This window comes from Buceros rhinoceros, unplaced genomic scaffold (assembly GCF_000710305.1).
Source record: "Buceros rhinoceros silvestris isolate BGI_N320 unplaced genomic scaffold, ASM71030v1 scaffold16099, whole genome shotgun sequence".
Classification (NCBI taxonomy): Eukaryota; Metazoa; Chordata; class Aves; order Bucerotiformes; family Bucerotidae; genus Buceros; species Buceros rhinoceros.
In genome coordinates, this window is record NW_010432320.1 from 69,615 (window position 1) to 89,829 (window position 20,215).

At 41.8% G+C, this 20,215-nt stretch overlaps 1 protein-coding gene across 2 annotated transcripts in view; it reads left to right on the top strand.

Annotated features, from left to right (window-relative positions):
- GNAS (GNAS complex locus) overlaps positions 1 to 20,215 on the top strand; it is a 92,001-nt gene that overhangs the window by 66,703 nt on the left and 5,083 nt on the right. For both annotated transcript variants that reach the window (XM_010143738.1, XM_010143739.1), the window contains 2 exons: positions 17,724 to 17,778; positions 19,454 to 19,527. In XM_010143738.1, the coding sequence (XP_010142040.1) occupies positions 17,724 to 17,778; positions 19,454 to 19,527 (129 nt within the window). The remainder of the gene's footprint in view (positions 1 to 17,723; positions 17,779 to 19,453; positions 19,528 to 20,215) is intronic.

The following is a 20,215-nucleotide window of genomic DNA, read 5'->3' on the forward strand; positions in this document are numbered from 1 at the left end:
GAGGGAGGGTGGTGCTGGGGGCAGCCACAGCGAGTGCGGCTCAGCTGGCCAAGTATTGCCAGATGATCTTTGCTGAGGAAATGGTGTTTTTACAATAAATTTAAAAAAAAAAACCACCAAACCTCTGAAGCCCAAGTGATTTTAATACCTTTAAGAAGAGAAATATTAACACAATCCCTGTGCATTGTGTTAGTTTGCCATTTTTGGTCATAGATTGCCAGTATTGGTAGTACTTGCAAGGTTGCTAAAGACCATGTCTGGAACACACTGTCCACCACTTTGCCATTAAGGCATCTCGAGTTGGATTTTCATCCCTCTTTTTTAAGTCAGGGACAGTGTGGAAAAGTTAGGCATGTGGAAGCTTCAGGTCTGGCAAGGCTATCTTCTTACATAGCTTTGTAAAGAGTGTGGCTGTTCTCTGGATATTCCTTCATCAGACTGAGTCTCGTGAACCAGTCTTGCTTGAGTTCCTGGTGGTTTTATTCTGGTCTTTTCATTAGCTCTGCCTAACAGTTTGTGTGCCATGAAGAATAGAGTTTGCAGTTAAGGTGCAAACAGTCCTAGTTCTTTTCTTGGTTCAGCCTCAATGGCATCTCTACCATTTCTGCTGGAAGACTCTGCCACCTCTGTTTCACAGAGCTTTGCTAGGTGAGATCTTTGACCCTTCACCTCTGTTCCACAGAGCTGAACTGCTTTAGGATCAACACATTTGGTTATTAAAGGCCAGACTTCGGGAAACTCAGTTTCCCCAATTGTTGTTGTGATACCTTCAAGATGAACGCAAAAGCTCACATCTGCAAAAACCCTTGGATGGTTTTGGATGGTGTGAGGTTATAAACAAAATCAGATGAGGTGAAGGATGTCATTGTTTCATGGTACAAATGTCAAGAAGTATTGCAGTGTCATCAAGAATCTTCACGTGATTAAGTAGTTTTGTAGAAGGGATGGAGGATGGATTTAGAGGTGTTCTCCTGTCTTGCCAGCATAGATGATGGATTCCCCCAATGGCCATTCCAGGCTCTAGGATCCTCCTGTGTCACATTAAAATGTAGATATTGGTACACTGTCTGTGTATTTTCAGTGCTAACTCTTAATTCTCTACCTATTGTTAAAAGTTTGTTTCAAAAATAAACCATATAGTAAGTATGGAGTGTGGAATGGCCTTATGTGAGGTTACAAGTATAATGTGTTACTGTCACAGTGTGTTAGCAAGGGAACCATAATTAAAATGTCTAGTTTTAAAGAGCTATTTGGAGGAAAATGTGTCAGATGATAAGTAATTTTATTGTGACTTATGTGGCTTGTTCAGTAAATTTGCAAATAGCGATATGCTCTATATTGTGAATTATTCTGTGCTCTTCCAGAGCTCTTTGCTAGGTGAGATCTTTGACCCTTCACCATTCCCTCTGGAGTGCTTCACTGTCCACCTCTCCTCCAGGGAGCTGAACAAACAGTTTGTTATCACTTGTCATTCTCACCTGCTCTCTCCAGACATTGAGCTCCATTTCTGTTCTGCTCTCTACCTTCTCCTCACGCGGGTGGGTTGCAAGATGTGGAGCTGCACAGAGGCCTTCTCTGCTTGCAGAGAGGGTGATTGGGGAATGGGCAGGGCAAGGCAGGACTGGACAGGTCAAAGCAGGACTGCTTTCATTAAACTAAAAAAAGAAAAAGAAACCCAACTAAACCCTGAGCCTGGCCTTCAACCAACTTTTAGGATCAGAAAGGTGTTGAGCCATTTCCCAGTTTCGATCTGATTGGAGCCAAGCATTAGCAGATGCTTGGGAAGCTGTGGCTCCACTGCTGCTTAATGGCTTCTTGTTTTGAAAGATAATTAGGAACTTTGTTTAAAAATAGTAACTTTAGTGTTCAGTCCGTTAAATTTGTCACCAAGATAATTTCATTAGACTCCCAGCTGTTTTCTTATTGGAATTGTGAACTAAAAATAGGATTTCTGCTGTTCTGTGCAGAGGTCGGTACCTCCATTTCAGCTCTGACTTTCCCTAATGATGTGAAATGTATTTGTTTCTCTCAGCGCTTTCTTCTGGGCTGTATTTAAGAAAGTCCTGCTAATTATGCCAAAATTGTGTGCTGTGGTTTTCTGATAGTCACGTGGCTGTGAAGAATATGAAACCGATTTCCCTCAAGACAAGACTTACAAATGAAAGATTAGTGCCGCACCCAGTGCATTTTTCTTCTTTCACCAGTCTGTAAGAGGTATATGTAATAATTCAACAAATTCCTTTTAAAAACAAATACACACCAATGAACACAGGTTTGTGGCTGTTATTACTAGGGGTGCGATTTACCCTCTCAGCTCAGTTCTCATGAGCAGTCTCTTTGTTGTGCATAATTGAAATCACAGCGTAGATGGTGAGATAAAGTGACAATTACCGTGTTGAGGTTGTGTGAAACATGGCAGGTTTTGAAACAAAACTCTGTAATTACCAGAATCTGTACAAGCATGTGCTGCCTTTATACATGCATGAATTACAGGGCAAACTGGGTTGTGTATCCACATTTAAATAGCGTATCTTTTAAATACGGAATTGGTTCACATTTATTCCTAACATCCAAAAAGCATCATGGTGGATTCACCCTGGACATGCAGAAAACAAATTTTTACTCTGCAGAGGTAGACACATGCATTTCTGCGTAAGTGTCTGGTGGTTTCTCTGCATGCTCTCTTAGAAATCAGTAATACATTGTTAAAATTGCGTTTTGCAGTGGTGATGTTAGCTGAAGAATTTTTTTTTCTTCCTTGGGATACCTTTTGACTGTAACGGCACTAAGTAGCTGCAGCTTAGACTGGTAAAAATGAGTGTGAGAAACAGGAGGAAGTTCTACTGCAGAGCAGTGTGGGGCTTGGCTGGCTGGCTTTTTCCTTTTTAAAGGCTTGGTGTTCAGAGCCACGATCAAGAAAGTCAGTGACCCGAATGTAAATTATATCAGACTTTTTTTTTTCCCCCTTCCCCATTCTATTGTCTTTAAGCAAAGAAACAGAAAATCATAAGATGTGTTGTTAGAACTTAGGTCTCTGAACTGGAAGTGGGTTCATTTAAAGGAGGGAAATTTTAATTAAAGTGATGTGCTTATCTGCAGAGGTGCTCCACTGGTGTTCCCTTAAAACCTGATTTAGATGCAGTGGGTAATTCTGGCCTGGTTTATTAGCATCTTAGACCTTTTTTAATGTTCTCGTCTGCTTGTTGGCACTCAGTCCCTGGACTTCCTGTGCATGTGCTTTTACACAAAGAAGGTAACTGTAGCTTTCCAGGCTGAAGCTATAGGATCCAAACGTGGGTGGGATGGGGCAAGGGAAAAGTGCCATAGTGAGAGTGCTGCACCTGTCCCTACTGCAGAGCACCACAATCCATACAGGGCAGCTTGTGTCTTCAGGATGCTGCCAAAACGTCTTAGGCTGGAAAATGTGGAAGAAAACAGAGGATGGCTATATTTAGTAGTCACATATTATTAACTTCCCTGTAATATATCAGTCGCTGTGCTGAGGCACCCTTTTTTGTGGTGAATCTAATTGTTTGCTGCTGAGTAGAGGAAGTGGAGTTAAAACACTGTGGTGTGATGAAAGCTGTGTTTCACATCATTATGATGTTTATAGACTGTGCGTGTGTAAGCTCCTGATACCATGAAGTATCGTAAGACCACACCTTTTCAGCAGAACCTCTGAGCGTTCTCCCCAGGCTTCCTCCCTGTCTGACCCATCTGAGCTGAGTCTTTTCCACCTTGCAGTCTTTGCTGCTGCTGCTCTTAGTGTAAACCAGGATCCGGAAGATCTAATTATAGTAGTGCAGAACAAATGGAAATCCTGGAATTGTCTTCAGCACTCTTAAGTCACACAGTTTCTAGAACAGGTATCAGCGCAGTAGGTGAGTCCGTCCAGGCTACAGCTGGCTCACGATCGTTCCACCAGCGCTGCTGCATGCCTTTGCTTTCCAGCCCGGCTTTCAACTCACGGTTATTACACATCTGTGAGTGTTGGGTGCCCACTAAGTGTTAGGCACATACTTGAACCAGGACTGCAACACCAAAGGGTGCTGTACATCCTTTAGTGCTTTTTTGTGGTAAGACGTTGGAAGAGGGATGCTGGATTTATGTCTTTGAACAAAATAGTAGACTTGGATATTGAGCAGCCATTTAAATGAGACACTGTCCTCTGCAGACAAAGAGATGGCCAAGTTCTGTGTGTCCTCTACTGGATTCTTAGAGCTTTTAGTTGTCCAGTGGAGTTTGGAAATTCCCTGAAACTTGAACGCACACCTTGAGCTATTTAGTTTGGCTTTTCTTTCCCTGGGATTCCCTGCTGCCTGTCTGTGATGGAATGGAGGGGAGCAAGGAGTCTACCCACTTGAGCATGAGTTGTTATTCATAGCTTTGTGATACTTGGTTTTCAGTGTAATAAAATAAAAAAGCATAAACCAGCATCACTGGAGTTTCAGAATTCACACTCACCGAGAAGAAATTCTTTTCCACCTCTCTGTGGGTTGTTTCACGCTACCTGCATAGGCAGAGCTCACCACACTGTTTTGTACTTGCTTCGGCTAGAATCTTCTTTTCTTCTTTCTCCTCTCTTCTTCCCCCCATCCCCTGAGGGAAGGGGTGGAGCTAAAATAAGGTTTCCAGAGGATGTTGCGGTAATTTAAATTTAGCAGAGTTTTGTACAGCATGGCCAGTGCAGAGGTTCTCTTCCACCTCGCTAGAAGGGTGGATTGTGGTCAAGGCTCTGGCACTGCCTGGGAGCACAGAGACCATGTCAGAAGAGAAGGCTGGGGCTACGGGAGAAGACTCCCTGCCCAGGCTTCCTCAGTCCTTGGCCCCTCTGTAGAGTCTGCTGACAAGGATGCTACTGAGGATGCTGAGACTGTGAGGGCACCTTCAGTACCTCCTGAATCTTAATATTCTCCTGAGTATAAGGTTCCATTTCAAGATTGAACTATCCATTCTGCTACCAAGGGATTTTAAAGTTTAAATGCTGAAATAATTACATTCTGTAAATAACAGATTTAGGAATTGTTTAGGTAATTACAACACTTTTATATAACTGTAATAAATAGCCAATAAAGCGAGTTTAAAAGAATGAATTGCACCTGAAGCAGCTGCATTATCACTTCGTCACTGGAACATTGTCTTAAGCTAGTTAGAGAATAAGGGATTTTAAAATCCTTCCAAAATTGTCCCTTGCGTCCTTTTTCCTGTGTGCTCACCCAAGAACTCTTTCTCACACACGCACGTCCATCACCCACACACGTCTCTGCACAGTTACTCCAATCCTACCTCGGTTCCATGTTCTGCAGCATCTGACTGCTCGGCTGCGAGTCAGGGAACTGTGATGGAAAACCTCTCTGCGCTGAAACTAGCAGGCGTGACTCTTGGCTGAGAGAGGAAGCAGGCTACGGTTGTGCCTTGTCAGGGCTTTTACTCTTCCTGTGCACACTTCATGTTAAATTCTGTTACTTTAATCGTAAAAGCATGCAGCTTAGAAAAGTCCACGTTAAAAAATACATTTTGCAAATGTTAAAATATATTTTGCAAACATAAGTATATCCTACCTTCTGTTTCACAGATGTTAGAATGTTTAGAGCTTTTAAAACTGCTTTAAAGGTCTTTTATACCCAGTCTTCTGTTCTGAGAGATGAGGTTTAAAGGAGTTCGTATTTTTATAATGATTAAAATTCTGATTCAGGATAAGTTGAATCAGGTTTGCAGTCAGTGGGGAAGAGAGGGGTGGCAAAAAAATATTTAATTTGAAAGATTCTAAAAGGTCACTTGCTAAATGAGTGCTGTTTGTGAGCCTTTGTAAAGCCACAGTGTTCTGCGAGGTGTCTATTTAATAGTAAACTGAAAAGCACCAAGTATTCAAGTGCAGTGCGGGGAAATACTCCGCAGCAGTGACTGTATTGATGTTATCACAAACAGCACGTGAGTAAGCGAAGGTGGAGGGTCTGCATTAGGTTTTCCTTTTAAAAGTAACAAAAAACTCGGCAAAGATGAGTGATGGTTCTTTTTGTTTGATGTGTTAAATCTCTGTGAGAATAAAAGAGGGCTGTGCTTTATCAGAAACATGGTCACTCCCTGGGAATGGCTTTCCCACAGAAGTATGTTCACCTTTATTGTTCGCCTTTGAATTTGGCTTCAAGCTTCTTTTATCTGCCCGAATGCAATGTGTACTTTGGAGACAAGCACTTAAATGTGACTTCTTCATTTTATTGAATGGCAGAAGAACACAGAAACGGATATTTGCAGGCAATACTTTTCACAGTAGCCAAAGAATTAGTGTCGCTGTACTGCTCAAAATTAACAGTATAGAATTACTCTTGTAGCTCTGTATCACTGGCTTGTTTTAAAATTATTTTTTAAAGTATGTCTGGTATTAAATTCCATGATCAAACATAATTTTTTTTTTTTAATAATTTTCTGTTATAACTCACTTCAGAACAAGAGGTGTGCTCTTTACAGATACTTCTAATACTAGATGCTAGGTTGTGTGCCTGCTTTTACAGAGGCCTGGAGCTGTTTTTCCCAAGCTGAAGCAGGAACATTTTAAAAAAAACAAAAAGGGGTGGTGGAGGTGATGCAAAAAGCATGCCTCCTGTGAGGCGTGTGAGCTGCTGAGTGGTTTCAGCTGTCGGTTCCTGAACAGGTATTGACAGGTAGTCCTGGGAAGACACTGCCTGCGGTTCCAGTCCAGAGTACCTGCAGTAAGCATTTTGTGTGACACCAGTGTAAAAGAAATGACATGAACCATTTGAGTGTCCTATGAACAGGGTAACAGTCAAAATTACTGTCTAGTTCCCAAAGAACTTCACTTCCTAAAATCCTGAACAAAAATCTCACTTGGGACAGTGCTTAAGCAGGCAAAATTCCAGCATTGGATTTATATTCCTGTATGTTAAATACGTGTGACCTATTTCTCTGGAGACCTTTGTACAGGCGTGTTTCAGTAAGGCGGTGCCGTCCTTCCGACCACCCTGTGCAGAACCTGGCAGCCGTTCCTCCTCCCATTGTTTTGGGCTCATCTGGGGCCTGATTCCTTCCCCCAGCTATCACTGCTGCCCCAGTTCCTGCGGAAACTCCGTCCTGGGATCGAAATTCCTGTTCTGTCACGTGAGATCATGTCAGCTCCACCTACCTCCATCTCTAAAATTCCTGTTAAAAATCACATTGCCTGTTTTTCAGATGGTAGTTGGGCAAGTGCTGGGTCTGTTCTCAGCGTTTGGGGTTCAGGTGACACAGGCCACACACCAGCTGAATAACGTGGGAGCTGTCTGAACCTTGGATTTGTCCGGTTTTGCAGACAGCTTTGTTTCTTCAAATTACGGAAACTAGTATCAAGTAGTTTATTAATTCTTCTATTCTCTGAAAGGCATGGTGCATATACTGCTAGATAATGTTTCTGAAGTGTTCTGTGGCTGTCAGACAGTATCATTTTATTCTGATCTAGCTCTTCGGTTAGTATTATTTTGTGGTTTGGGTTTTTTGTTGTTGTTAATTTCTGGTTGTGTTTTTAGGTCTCAGTGATTGAAGGAAATACACTTTTATTAACATTTTTAACATTATTTTATTTTAGTGATGTCACTAACTTGGCAGAAAATGCTGTTTTTAAATTATATGTATGCACTGGTCTTTATCAACTGAAGGGCATTCTACTGATGAAATAGCCCTGGAGCTGAACACCATGAGGACAAGGTTCATATAAATACTCTGAAGCACAGTGAAAGGCTATCCGATTAGGTTCTCCTGTTTGAATTGCTCAGAGCAGCCTACAGTAGGGACATATAAAATGCATAGGTGTTGCCATATTAAAATTCCCATCTGAAATGGAAGCAAGCATCCATTTGCTGATTTGAACTCAAAGATGTTGGGGGCTTTTCAAATATTTCTATTCTTTAGAGACACTCTTTAAGTCCATTAAAAATATTCATGTTGATTTTTGCCTAAATGACTTTGCTTAAACAGTCTCCTTAGACTAAGTTAGCAGCAAATATTCTTAAACCTGCCTGAAAAGATCCCTATTGCACCTGATTGCTTTGAATAGATCTTGAAAAACTGTTAAGTGGAAGGTTTCCCTCCAAGCGCGGTTCCCATAGAGCGCAGGAGGGACGCAGTCAGGGATGCAGTTCTGTTGGTTTCATCTGCTGTGTAGAAGGTCTGTGACTTCAACTTAAAATTAAAAATGGCTTGCAACAGAAAAATCCCTGCCCTTGTTCATAGATACAGACCCTTTCCTACCTTCCAGAAAACAGGCATGTTAAAAAATACATGAAGAATATGGATATTGAGGGGGAGGCAGGGAGAGAAGTTCACAATCAGCCGTACTTGAGTTCTCACTAGTCCAGGTCGATGGCTTTAAAGACAGTAAAGATGATGGAAACAATTCAGTATTTTCTTACAGTTGGGTATTGGACTTCAGCTTGTCATTTCTTGTGTAAAATTAAAAATGCTAGTCTTGACGGTGCAGAACTCTTGCTGAAATAACTAAAAAAAGATACTAAATTTGATGGAGTACTTAGGAGTTCGATTCATCAAGATAATAGTCTTTGAGAGTCATGGGAGGCTAAAACCATTTCAAGCGTCAGGGAGGGCAGGAACTGCAGTGAGTAAGTCCCAGAACAGCCGGGGAGTGCAGGCTGCCGCATCAGCGCTGCCATTTGCCATGCCCGATGGCCACCCTCCTGTCCGGACTTTGATTTCCCTATCCTGGGAACTGCCCAGGCCCAGCGCACCACTCGCCTGTCATTCTGCTCCCAGTAACACATGAATTGTTTAGAGATGGCTGATGGTTTGATTTCTGATTAATTGTTTTATTTGAAACACATTCCTGAATAGGGACAAGTCAAACTGAAAGCAGGCAAACAGAATTGTTTTAGGGTGTAGAGAAACTTCCCATATCTGTCTAAAGCAATAGATTTGATAGAGTTTTACAAGAGATGGGATCTTACTTAGATCTGGGTCTCTGTGTGTTTGGCCCACCAAGAATCAGGAAGAAGAGTTGGAGAAAAGGGGCAGGAAGCAAACTGAGCTTTGTTGCATGTTTGCTTCACCTTTTCTGATGTTTTCTGTTGTCTTTTTGCAGCCTGCTTAAAGAAAGAAAAAGTTAATGGGGGTTGTGCCATATGCCTCCCCACTCAGTCACACCACGTTCCTTCTCCCCGGGCTTGCCTGGAGTCACATCACATGTAGTGACCTCACCCATATCATTACCTTTCCTTTCTGTACCAGCCTTGGCCTTGGAACAGCTTACGTTTCCTCCTGGCATGGCGACGTGGTTTTCTGGGGTGGGGTGAGGGGTGTTCTGAAGATATTTGACATATACAGGCTTGTATGGCGAGGTGAGCTGTGGAGGCACGCAGTAGTGAGTTGTTTTGGTAGTTGTGAGAGTGTGAAAATCCCTCCATACAAGTTCACCAAGTAGGAGTGAAGGCAGCTGGAGCAGTCTCAAGTGTTTGGGGGTTGTGTCGGTTATCGGTGGGGGAAGCTGTGCGGGACGGGTTCCATTTGCAGGCAGGCAGGCGGCTGTAACGTGTGGGATGAAATGTGCCCCCGGTCAGTGGGAAGCGTAAAGCAGAGAGGATCTGCTTGGGGAAGGCGTCCCTCCACAGCCATGGCCAGAGGAGGAGGGATCCGTTAGCAGCACCCAGTCTAGGTGAAGAGCTGCTGGTAGAGGGCATCTGGCAGGGCCCCGGGGGGGCTACGGAGGTCCTGCCAGCGAAGGGCCGGAGTACTGGCCAGGTTTGGGTTACCCTGTGGGCGTTCTGCTGTACAGCCCCCTCCCTCATCTCCCTCCCAGACAAAACGGACAAGTTCAATCGTTACACAAGCCAGAAACGGCTATCTCGTAATATTTAATAAATTGCTTTCTTAAGGAAGAAAAACAATAATATATACCGTTCTTTTTTATATAATTTAAATAAAACTTGTGGTTGATTATAGGCTCTTAAACTAACTTGGAGTATTTTTATAAAACCTCATAAATCCTGAATTGTGCTGAGCTGCAGGTTATTAAAGTACTTTTTCCAAGATAAGTCTGTGAAAACTGATTTCTGAAACATACATTGTTCAGATGGCAGAGGAGCAAACTGGTTGTGGCAAAAGGAAGGGGAGGGACATTTACAAACAGCTTTAAGCCTCCATGGAAGTTACTTCAGAAGTTTTAGAAATGAAAACGTCCATGTAGGGACCTAAAGGAATCTCTGGGCTGATGGTGCACGTTGTGTGGAGCGCGTGCACGGTGCCGTTATGGCATAGGGAAGGTGTTTTGCAGTGGGTTAATGCACGTTACAGTTGGAGTTTGTGGTTAGTGTCTGTAGTCTCTATTGGGTTTTGATAGAGCAGCGAAGGTTTTGTGTTTTGGGAGTGGTGTTTGCTGTGTTGTATCATGCTGACTGCTATTTCCAGTGTCTGTGAAATAGCAAAGTCTTCCAACTTCAGTCAGATTCCTGAGCTGCTGCTTTCATATGCAGTAGAAAATATTGAATCTGCTGATTATACAAATGTCTTCTGTTGGGTAATATTGACAAATATACTGAATAACATTTTTGACATAACATTCTGTTCCCACACAGATAATTTGGATGTAATTGAATGGGTTGATCAAGAGTCTGTGCTAAAAATACGACATTTTCTCACCCACTAAATGACAGAAAATGCGTGCTTAAAAGGCACTTTTGTCAAGCGGAGCCGCTGGAAACGGGCTGGGTTCTGCCGTGCCTACTGGCCCTGCCTTCCACCTCTGCAGGCAGGGCGCTGGGTCGGCCGGAGTCGCACGCACAGCTGGTCTGTAGCCTCAGCAGGGCCCACAGCCGTCGTTCTGTCCTTGCTGGGGGTGCAGAGCAGCGGTGGTGGGGGTGAGGAGGAGAACAGCCGCAGCTGCAGCACACAGAGGGGCTTGGCAAGCACATCTGGTGCCAGGCTGGGGGCGCCGAGCAGCCTGTGAGTGATTTTAACCTGGAGCAGAGCGCTCCAGCGGGCGTGGGGTCCGGTCCAAGGTGCCTGGCAGACGCGCAGGAGTGCTCAAATACGCTTGAGCCCAAAATGTGCGGGAGTTAGAGGGGGAACTTGTGAAGATCTCTTTTCTTTTCTTTGTTTTTCCTTCTTTAGTGGTCTCCTGGGCAAAAGGCTGCGTTGTTACGGTTCAGAAGCGGTGTGGTTTTCCTGCAGGCTGGGGGCACAGAAAGAAAAACCGCCCTTCCAGACTGTTTAGTATGCAGTAAAGCAACTTTTACACTTCTCCCAATCTCCTGTCAAATAAATCCCTTCCTAACGAGCAATCAGACCCATTCCTCTGCCACCGCTCCACGCAAGCCCAGCCGCATTGTACCTTTCCAGCCTTTGAAACTGCCTCTGCCTATTTTTATGTCAGGCCGGGGCTGGGCTGGCCCCATTCCAGATGTGTCTCACAAGATTTGGTGCTGATGAGCTATTTATAGCACTGTGGTTCCATTGTCATGGCAACCGTGCTAGAGGCCAAGGCGGCTGGGAGCTATTTCGGGACTTGTGCTGTAATGTAAAACTGATTGGGAAAGTTAGTGCATCCTCTAAGCCAGACTAACTTTAGACAGGCGGAGGAAAAAAAAAAAAAAGACAGCTACAACCTCTTTAAATAGATTTTTCTTTTTCTCGTACCTTTTCCCCATTTGTGTTTTCGATCGCTAGCAGTTGTTGAAGGGATGGGTTGCCTTCTGCTGAGTTTGCCTGAAATTCATTCATGCCTCGTGGCGGATTACGCTTTTTTAATCACACAGTTTAGGAAGCCGGGTGCGTAACCAGCCTTGTTTTTAGGGCAAGTTTTGTATTTCATGGCCACACAAAAGTAAGGGGGCTTTGCTGGCTGGTCAATGGGGTGTGTTTAGGGCTTTTTGCAATAGTTGCAGTTCCTTATACCCCGTAGTTTTAATATTCTATTTTTTGTGTGTGCTCATGTTCTCCACACCATATAAGGAACTGTAACCTTGATTACCACAGGATGATTCCAAATATATAGAGTCATACTTTTCAGCTTTCTCATTATTTGCTTCAAAATTAGACCCATGGTGCCCCTCCGCCTCCAAGTGGCTGGAATGCCGTGAGGTTCTGCTGTAATTACAGCTGGGGCCGCTCTCAAAATCACTCTTCTGGGATATATACGCATTAATCCCATCTCTAATTAAATTCTGAGCTTTAGACTGTTTTAAAATCTTTTTGTGTGACCAGCTGCTTCGATAAGGAAATCATAAAAACTGTTTGACTTGAAATTGGAAATAAAAAATCTCTTTGCAGCTTCTTGGGAAAGCTTCCTAAAGAGTTGGTTTTTGGTTTCCTTCTGTTAAAGTCTTACTACATTTTGAATTTCATTTGCAATATAAAACTGGTTTTGAATGGGGTCCTTATGTCTGAGAACTGACATTCGGAATTCTGTTACAGGAGCCTCGTATGTGAGATGTTTTTACGTGCAATACCGTGCTCTCATAATTATACCAATGGTATTGGTTACAGTACTGTCCCTATGTGCCTGTCTCTAAAGGCTTTTTTTTCCTTAATTTTCTTTGTGCAGTAAAGTAATGGCAAAACTTTTGATGGATTTTTTTTTTTATCTCTCCATATCTAGACCAGCAGATTGAATGGTGGCTGATTTCGCTTGCATCACTCCTATAACTTTGTCTACTTTTCTGCTTCTCTTGCAAAATAAACCAGCTGAAATGTAAAAGAAATCTTTATCAGCAGTTAAGGAGCAGGATTTCACCCCCCCTACCAGTACACCAGCAGGACGGGCACACCGGAGGGCCAGTCGCTGTGCCTGTGTGCCCAGCAGTTCCCCTCAGTGTACTGGCCAGACAGACCTGGCCCCTTGCAGTGCGGAAATCTCTTCTGTGTTAACGTGGTTTTAAACTGTCTTCAAGTTACAGGACAGGCATCATACATTTCTCAGCTCAAATACCCTTTTAAAGAGGGTGTTACATCTTTGTCCTGCTCCTGTCTCTGGCTTCAGCACAGACAAAATAGCTCAAGAAAGAATTCATCAAAGAGTTAACTGCTCAGCTTTCAGAACACTGCTGCTGAGTAACAGAAGGGATTATGGCAAGGGCTGAAAAGGGGCTTGAGGTAAAGTAAAGCATGATCTGTTCTGAGAAATAAAAAATACACTCTTGTTTATAAACACTATTAATGTTGAGTTAAAATTCAGCTTAAATCTGCTTCAGGAGGTTTGAGTTAATTTTATTGTTCCGGTAGGGTATAGATAAATAAATAAAAATCTGCTGGGCATTCACGTAGTTTGGTCTTCAGGAAGAGCAGTAAACAAATATTAATGTCTTTTCAGACATAGAAACCTGAATTGTAAAGACTGTTTTAGGGGTGGTCAGGGTAAATACAACTTTAATTTTTCATAAAATCTTGATAATTCTTATTCTGGTTAATTCTTAGTAAAATCTTGATAAAAACACATGACTCAGAGGAAATGAAAATTCCATTTTCACTGACTCAAGGGACTCTGGGCAATTAACTTACTTGCTGTGTGCCTACCTTTAAAATAGGGTTAATGTAAGGTGTGTGTCTCAGGGTGCGGTGGCAGAGGCAGGAAATACAGCATGAATGAAGACAGGCAGGAGTTGTGACTGTGATTTACTGTCTATAACGTACTTTGAGGCTTTCAGAGGCAAGAAACTTCACAAATGCAGAGTTCCAATTCTAGTGTCCAGGGCTGTAAGTTAAAAACAACTGTTGTGTTTATTTGGGATTGAAATGAATGCTCGAATTGCAGTGTCTTACTGACACTAAAGATGAGATGTTAACATGTCTTTGAGACATTTTGTATACAAATTCAGGTTATAACTTGACAAAAAAAAATCTGATGGAAATAAAGCTCTTCAATTATAGGTGTGTTGTCAGTTTGAAGAGACCTTTCCATTGTTGTTCTAGATTGAAAATAAAAGCTCTTCTTCACAAAGAAACGAACAAACAAACAAAAGCCTGTCTGCCAACCATTTAGTCAGATCACGAAGAGTAAAATTTCAAGTTACTGTTTATTGAGAAGACTGTCAGGAAATGCTCAAGCAAAGACAGTCTGATTTCCCCCTCCCTGTTCTTCCCAAAACGGTGAGGTCGGGTTGTTTCTTGAGGTGGAAGATGTAATGTGTTATATGCCTTTTAGGGGGCAAAATGAGTGCAGGCTGCAGTTCCTAGTCTGGCAGCAGCATTGTTCATTCAGGAAATTCCCTCTACATAGCGATGAACCAACTTTCCCTATACAAAAAAACTCTAGAATAAGTCACTGACATATATCTTGATCTGAAATTTGGGACGTGGTTTTGACATAATAGGCTTATTAAAAATTCTGAAGGTGTTTGGGATATGTGTATGTCTTAATTGCTGTGACCTGCAGGAGCTAAGGAAAGCCTCTGTGTATCTCTTTGTATGAAGTCTGCCTCTAAGTGCACCCCTTAAAGACACTTGATTCTACACAAAGACCTGTTCAACACATTGCACGGGTGTTTTTCCTTCCCCAAGCTGAAGAAAGGGACCCCAAAATAAAGTGCATTTTTTATTTCAGCTTGGTTTAGATTTTTGTTAATATCTTTATCTCAGGGATGCATCTGCTGCTGTCCTAGAGATGCCTCTTCTCCAGTGTTGCTGTCTAGAAATGATCTGAAGTTTGTTGTTTAGTTTGTTCTTTTGTTTTTTAACTTGTAGCAGTAGCAGTGTTTTATAACACAATCAAAAGTGCTGTATACTAAGTAACAGTATTTTGCAGAGCGATAACTGATCCTGTTATTTAGTCACATCCAGAAACTGGCCCTAAGTGAGAATTGGCAGCGATGCTGAGGGAGTTATTTGCTTTCTGGAAAATAGCTTTTCCATATAATCTCTGGGAAAACTTTGCAGAAGAAAAAACCTGACTCTGTAACTCGGTGCATGACTTGCTCACAGTGTAAAATACGGTTTCGTGGTTTGACAGTTGTATTTGAATTATTTCACCAAGGTCACTTTTCTTTCTCCCTGTGAAATTCATTGCCGACATGGCTGATGGGCATATCTCCAGTAGACTTAGAACAATCTATAACAGCAGGGCACTGAGCACAAAGCAGTACCGAGGTGGCCCCACTTGTGTTTTGGGTAGAGCATAACAAGAATTAAAAATAGAAATTAATGATGGTGAATTGGTTTTTATTTGGAATTAGACTTTGTTCTTGTCTGACTTGATTATTAGTTCAATTTACTGGATAAATTATTTGGTCTTGACTAACATTGACTTAAAAGTCTCTGAACATCGTGTATTGGTCTTCTCTGAACTCTCGTGCTCCCGCTGCGGCTCCTTGTTTGAGGTATATCAGACTAGATCACATTTTTGCTACTCTTTTCTCCTTGCAGACATGTTTATTTTTCAGTTGACCAATTGAAGGAATTATCCCCTTTCTTTATGTTTGAGAAAAAAAATCCGACTTTTTTTTTTAAATCCAGATTTTTTAATGCCTTCAGCCTTTTCTAAAGTTGCTAGAAAAAGCATGTGCACAGGAGGAAAATTTTCATTTAACATATTGCTTTGCTCCGTTTTCCCTAAAATGCCCCTGGAAGCAAGGGCAGGTTTTCTGGTAACTCCCATACAGTGCAAGACTTCCTTCTCGAACGAGTATTATTACGAGTATCAGATGTTACTGAATGTTGGAACTTGTTTGGTGGAGGGAGAAGAAATGTTTATTCCATTTGAACTTGTTTTACCTGGCATGAGCATTGCTGTTGGAATTCATCTCGAGTACAGTACTGCTGCTCCTATGTGGCTGATGTTTTTCAAGGAAATCATAGGCCTAAAAATAGTCTGCATAAACAACAGTAAGAGGTTTGTACTTTCAGTTCCAGGTTTTAGCAATATCTTGTTGTTATTTTCTAATTGTCAGTTTCCAAAATCCATTAAAGCTGATTAGCAGAGTCTTTAAAAACAAAACCAACCAACCCAAAACCCAACTCTTGGGGAGCGATACGTAAAATCAGTGCAGAGAGGCTGGATCGTTGCAGTGATCGCCTTTAAATCTTCACCAACATGTTATGTTCTGAGCATTTTCCAATCACCTTCCTTGTGAAGTTGGTCCTGAAGCTGTGGTCTGAGGAGAAAATATAACGAGGCCACACTCGTGTTATTTGGAATTCCTGGTGGGTGTACGTATTTAACGTGCACTGTGTACCGACCAAAGAGCTTTACTACTTTTCCTTTGGATTAAAAAAAAATAAATAACCGCGTACTTAGTAGCTTGGAGGAAATGAGGAAAAAGGCGAGCTTGCAAATTGCAGGACACATCTTGCCATCAATTTTATCCTTGTAGATCTGTCTCCTCCTTCGTGATGGGAATTGATCTTTACACTTTGCTTCATGTTTTTAGCGGTGTATTTACTAAGATATATTTTCATGTGTTTAAACCTCTGTAATTTAGACTAAACAAAAACTTTTCATTTGTGAAAAGTGGTTGTCTAGTTCCTGGAGAAAAGGGCTTTACGTTGAAGCTGCTGTTAAACACGATTATTTTTCCTCCTCCCCCTGCTCTTCTTTAGATGTTTTAGAACGTCAGTTGGGAAGCAGGGGCTGAAACCCAGGGCTACAAACGACCTTTGCTGGTTTTAGTGGGGGTTTAGTTTCCGATTTGTGAATCTGGGAGGTGACTACCTTCCCCCCTCCTTAAAATTGCTGCCTGCGACTGTAGTTCCTGCGCTTTTCAGTGTACCTACCTATGTGTAGGGATCGGGAGGGGAAACTCCCCTTTGCTTCGTGATTTCTGCTTCATAAAGAGTTAATGCAAAGGAATTTAAAAGGAAGCTTGGAGTATACTGGTTTTAAAGCTGTGACTGATCATTAATGCTAGGGGTAAAGTGACCTGTGGAAGCATTGCTGGATCTCCTAACAGTACTGCAGTGGCAGGAGTCTGAGCACAGCATAGCCTTGCTGGGTGCTTGGTGCGGGACAGTGTGTCGGGGGTGCAGACAGCTTCAGAGCCACGTCCTGAAGCTGCTGATTTGCTAGGCTTTGAGTCTCGCAGTAACATCACGATAAAAAGGAGTTAACAGATTGGTTCCTCGGGATTTGGGGGGTTTGAGTTGAAAGCAAGCTAATTAGGAGGTTACAGTTAATTGGTAAAAACATTTTAAAGACTCCAGGATATCCTCTCCAGGTAATGCCTAATGAATTTGAATAAAACATTATCTTTTTATGTCCATTTGACCTCATACTACTACTTCTCCAGAAGGTAAACTGAAAAGCGATTGACAAGAATCAGCATTTGCTCTCACTTAGCTGAACCAGTAGTGCAGCTGGTTTGGGGATTTCGTTTATTGAAAGAACTGTAGTGATGATAATTTTTTAGAAATACCTTACTTTCATGAAAATTGCATACAGGCAATGTACTTGAGTCATTGCTTTGCTGTTAGCAGTATCCGATGAGATTGTACCGTGTCTATGAATAAATCCCCCGCTGAAGCTCCTGTCTGTGCTGCCGGAGGAGCCGCCAGGCAGGGAGGCGGCGCCCAGCCCCGGCTGATAAAGCTGCGGATTTCCCCCTCTGCTGGGGGCTGCGGGGAACTGCACCTTCCCCAGACCCGCACACGCGTGTCGAGCGGCTCAAGTGTATCCAGCGTTTGGTGATCTGGGCGCGTTGACCGATGAACATTATCTGGCACTGTGTCGGTTACTGAGGTGTTAGATGGGTTGTCTAACTGGAGAATGAAAATTTACTCTCTTCCTTTTCTCTCCCCAGTTTTCTAGACAAGATTGACATAGTCAAACAAAATGAGTATACACCATCTGACCAGGTAAGGAGGGTTTCATTAAGAAATTACGCAATTTATCCACCCCCTCTGTCTTTGAGATCTATCTCATTGATTCTCCAGCTGCCATTTGTGGCACTAGTACAGGTGTCCCATGTACTGCTCTACATTTTTAGTAAAACCCAGTAAAAATTACTGGATTAAGATTGCGTTTATACATACATGTAAATGTATGGTGAAATGAGAATCTGCCTAGATTCAAGACTTACATCCTGCTTCTGTGACACTAAAACTCAAATATCCATTTGAATGAGTAATTCCTAGTGTTTTCCCTCCTTGGTAATCAACCGTTGATGCAAAGGTGGTTGGTGTCTTCTCAGCCCCACTGGCTCTCACTGTAAACCACATTTTTTAAAAATAACTGTGTTAGAAGATGGTTTTAATCAAAACAGGAATTGTAGTTTTCGTTTTGTTACAGGTAATCTGAGGATCTTTTTAGGAGCAAATCCCTAACCCAAAACCACATGTATATTCCTAACATTCTGCCCATAAATAATGCAGTTAAGCATCTAGTGCACTTTTACAGCATAAGTAACCAAAACCACATTAATGTCCCAAGACTTTTGCAGACAGTATTGATGAGGAGAGAGCAATTTGTATGCTTTAAAGTTGTTGAAGAATAAATGAATCATTCATCCTTTTAAGAATCTGAGGGGACTTATAAATGAGGCTTTCTTGTCACTGAAATAATTCTATTTTCAAGAAACAAAATACTAAAAGTTTGTGTTGCTGTATTTGAAAATTGGTAGCAACTAATCCTCAGATATAAAACAGACACTTCCTTTATGGTTTCATATTGGAGGTTAAGGGTCTGCTGCAAGTGTTACAATTTATTTGCTATTTAGACCCATTGTGAAGAACGTGAAAACTTTTAAGTCCAAAATTATAAAACCTTTAGATGAATTCAGAGCGGTATTTTGTAGTTTGGCGTATTTGGACTGTGTACTGAGCAGCCCACACGAGTTAGGTTCTTTGAGATTGGTTACCCATGAGGCACCGTATACGGCTGTCACAATACACAGGAAAGAAAAGCCATACTGTTTGATTTTAACAGGATTTTGTAGTGCTTATAACAATTTCAATTGTTTGTAGCTCACAACTTCCGATTATCAATTTTGTCTCTACAGTATATTTCAAATTTTATCTTTAAAAAGCCCTATTCTTGTAAGATTTAAGTGGTTGAGCTACCAGTTCTTTGAAGGAAAAAATGGGAAATTCTGAGATATAATCACTTCTTGCAATAGCCAAGTGCTGAACTGTTGGGGTAGAAATCTGTCTTCAGGGGTTGGGAGTTATTTGGTGGTAAAGATCCCGTTCTGTGCCACAGTCCTACTAAAATCAGTGCCTGCATCATCTCATCGCCAGGTCTGTGCTGTTCTCAGCACTTGTGTTTGCTATAAGTGGCCTTTAAACACTTCTTCCTATTCCAAGCTTGGAACTTAAACCCTGCTTGTGAAAGTACACGTACTTTAGAAGTCAAGCACATCCAGTTTGTTCAAGAAGAAAATCCTAAATGCAGCTTCTCCGTGCTCTGTTCCCTGCTGTTGCAGTAGAGCATACGCTGTCAGCTCTGGGTAAAAGGGGTTTGTTTCTGTTGCCAGATCTCTGGAGAACTGTGAAGTATCCGTACTGAATCACTAACTCCTCCTCTGTTCTCTAGGATCTCCTCAGATGCAGAGTTTTGACATCAGGAATTTTTGAAACTAAGTTTCAAGTGGATAAAGTAAATTTTCAGTAAGTATCTTTTTTTTTTTTTTTAATACAATGTAGACAAATACCAGAGTAAACTGGAGGACAGTCTGCCATGTAGTCACCGTGACTACTATATTTCTCAAGGTGATGTTGAATAGAAAGCAAGTATGTTCTGATTTTTTAATTTAGTAGTCTGGCTTTAAAAATAAAAGCGAATAGGTGTGCAATTTTCTGCTTTTATTTTAAATCACAAGGAACAAAATGTTTTAAATCTGTTTTTACTAATGCCTTTTCTGAGTATTTGATTCATTGCCTGTTTATATACTGAAATACTTGACCAAAGTTGTCGTAGTTACCTAAGTAACAGAAAATGCACATTCTCTTTGCTGTCCCAGGCTAGAAAGATTGCTTGACCCTAACAAAAACTGCTGAGTTTTAGTCTGGTCTTGCTGACTTTAGATCTTTGTTTCAGCAATTGAGTCATTATAGGACCTTTTTTAGTGTCTTAGCTTGCGAGGGGGAAATGAATCTGCCATGAACCGACACCAGAATTTGTTACCTTGAAATATAGGTGTTAGCAAGAGTAAACATCGATATATCTTGTGATGAAAGCTCGGTGTGCGTGTGTTGGTGGGCTATTACCTGCTCACGTTCTCATAATCCTCTATTCATTTTAGCTTCTGTGACACAGAAGTCCTAAGATTTCTTACATTTTCTGTTTGCATTTGGG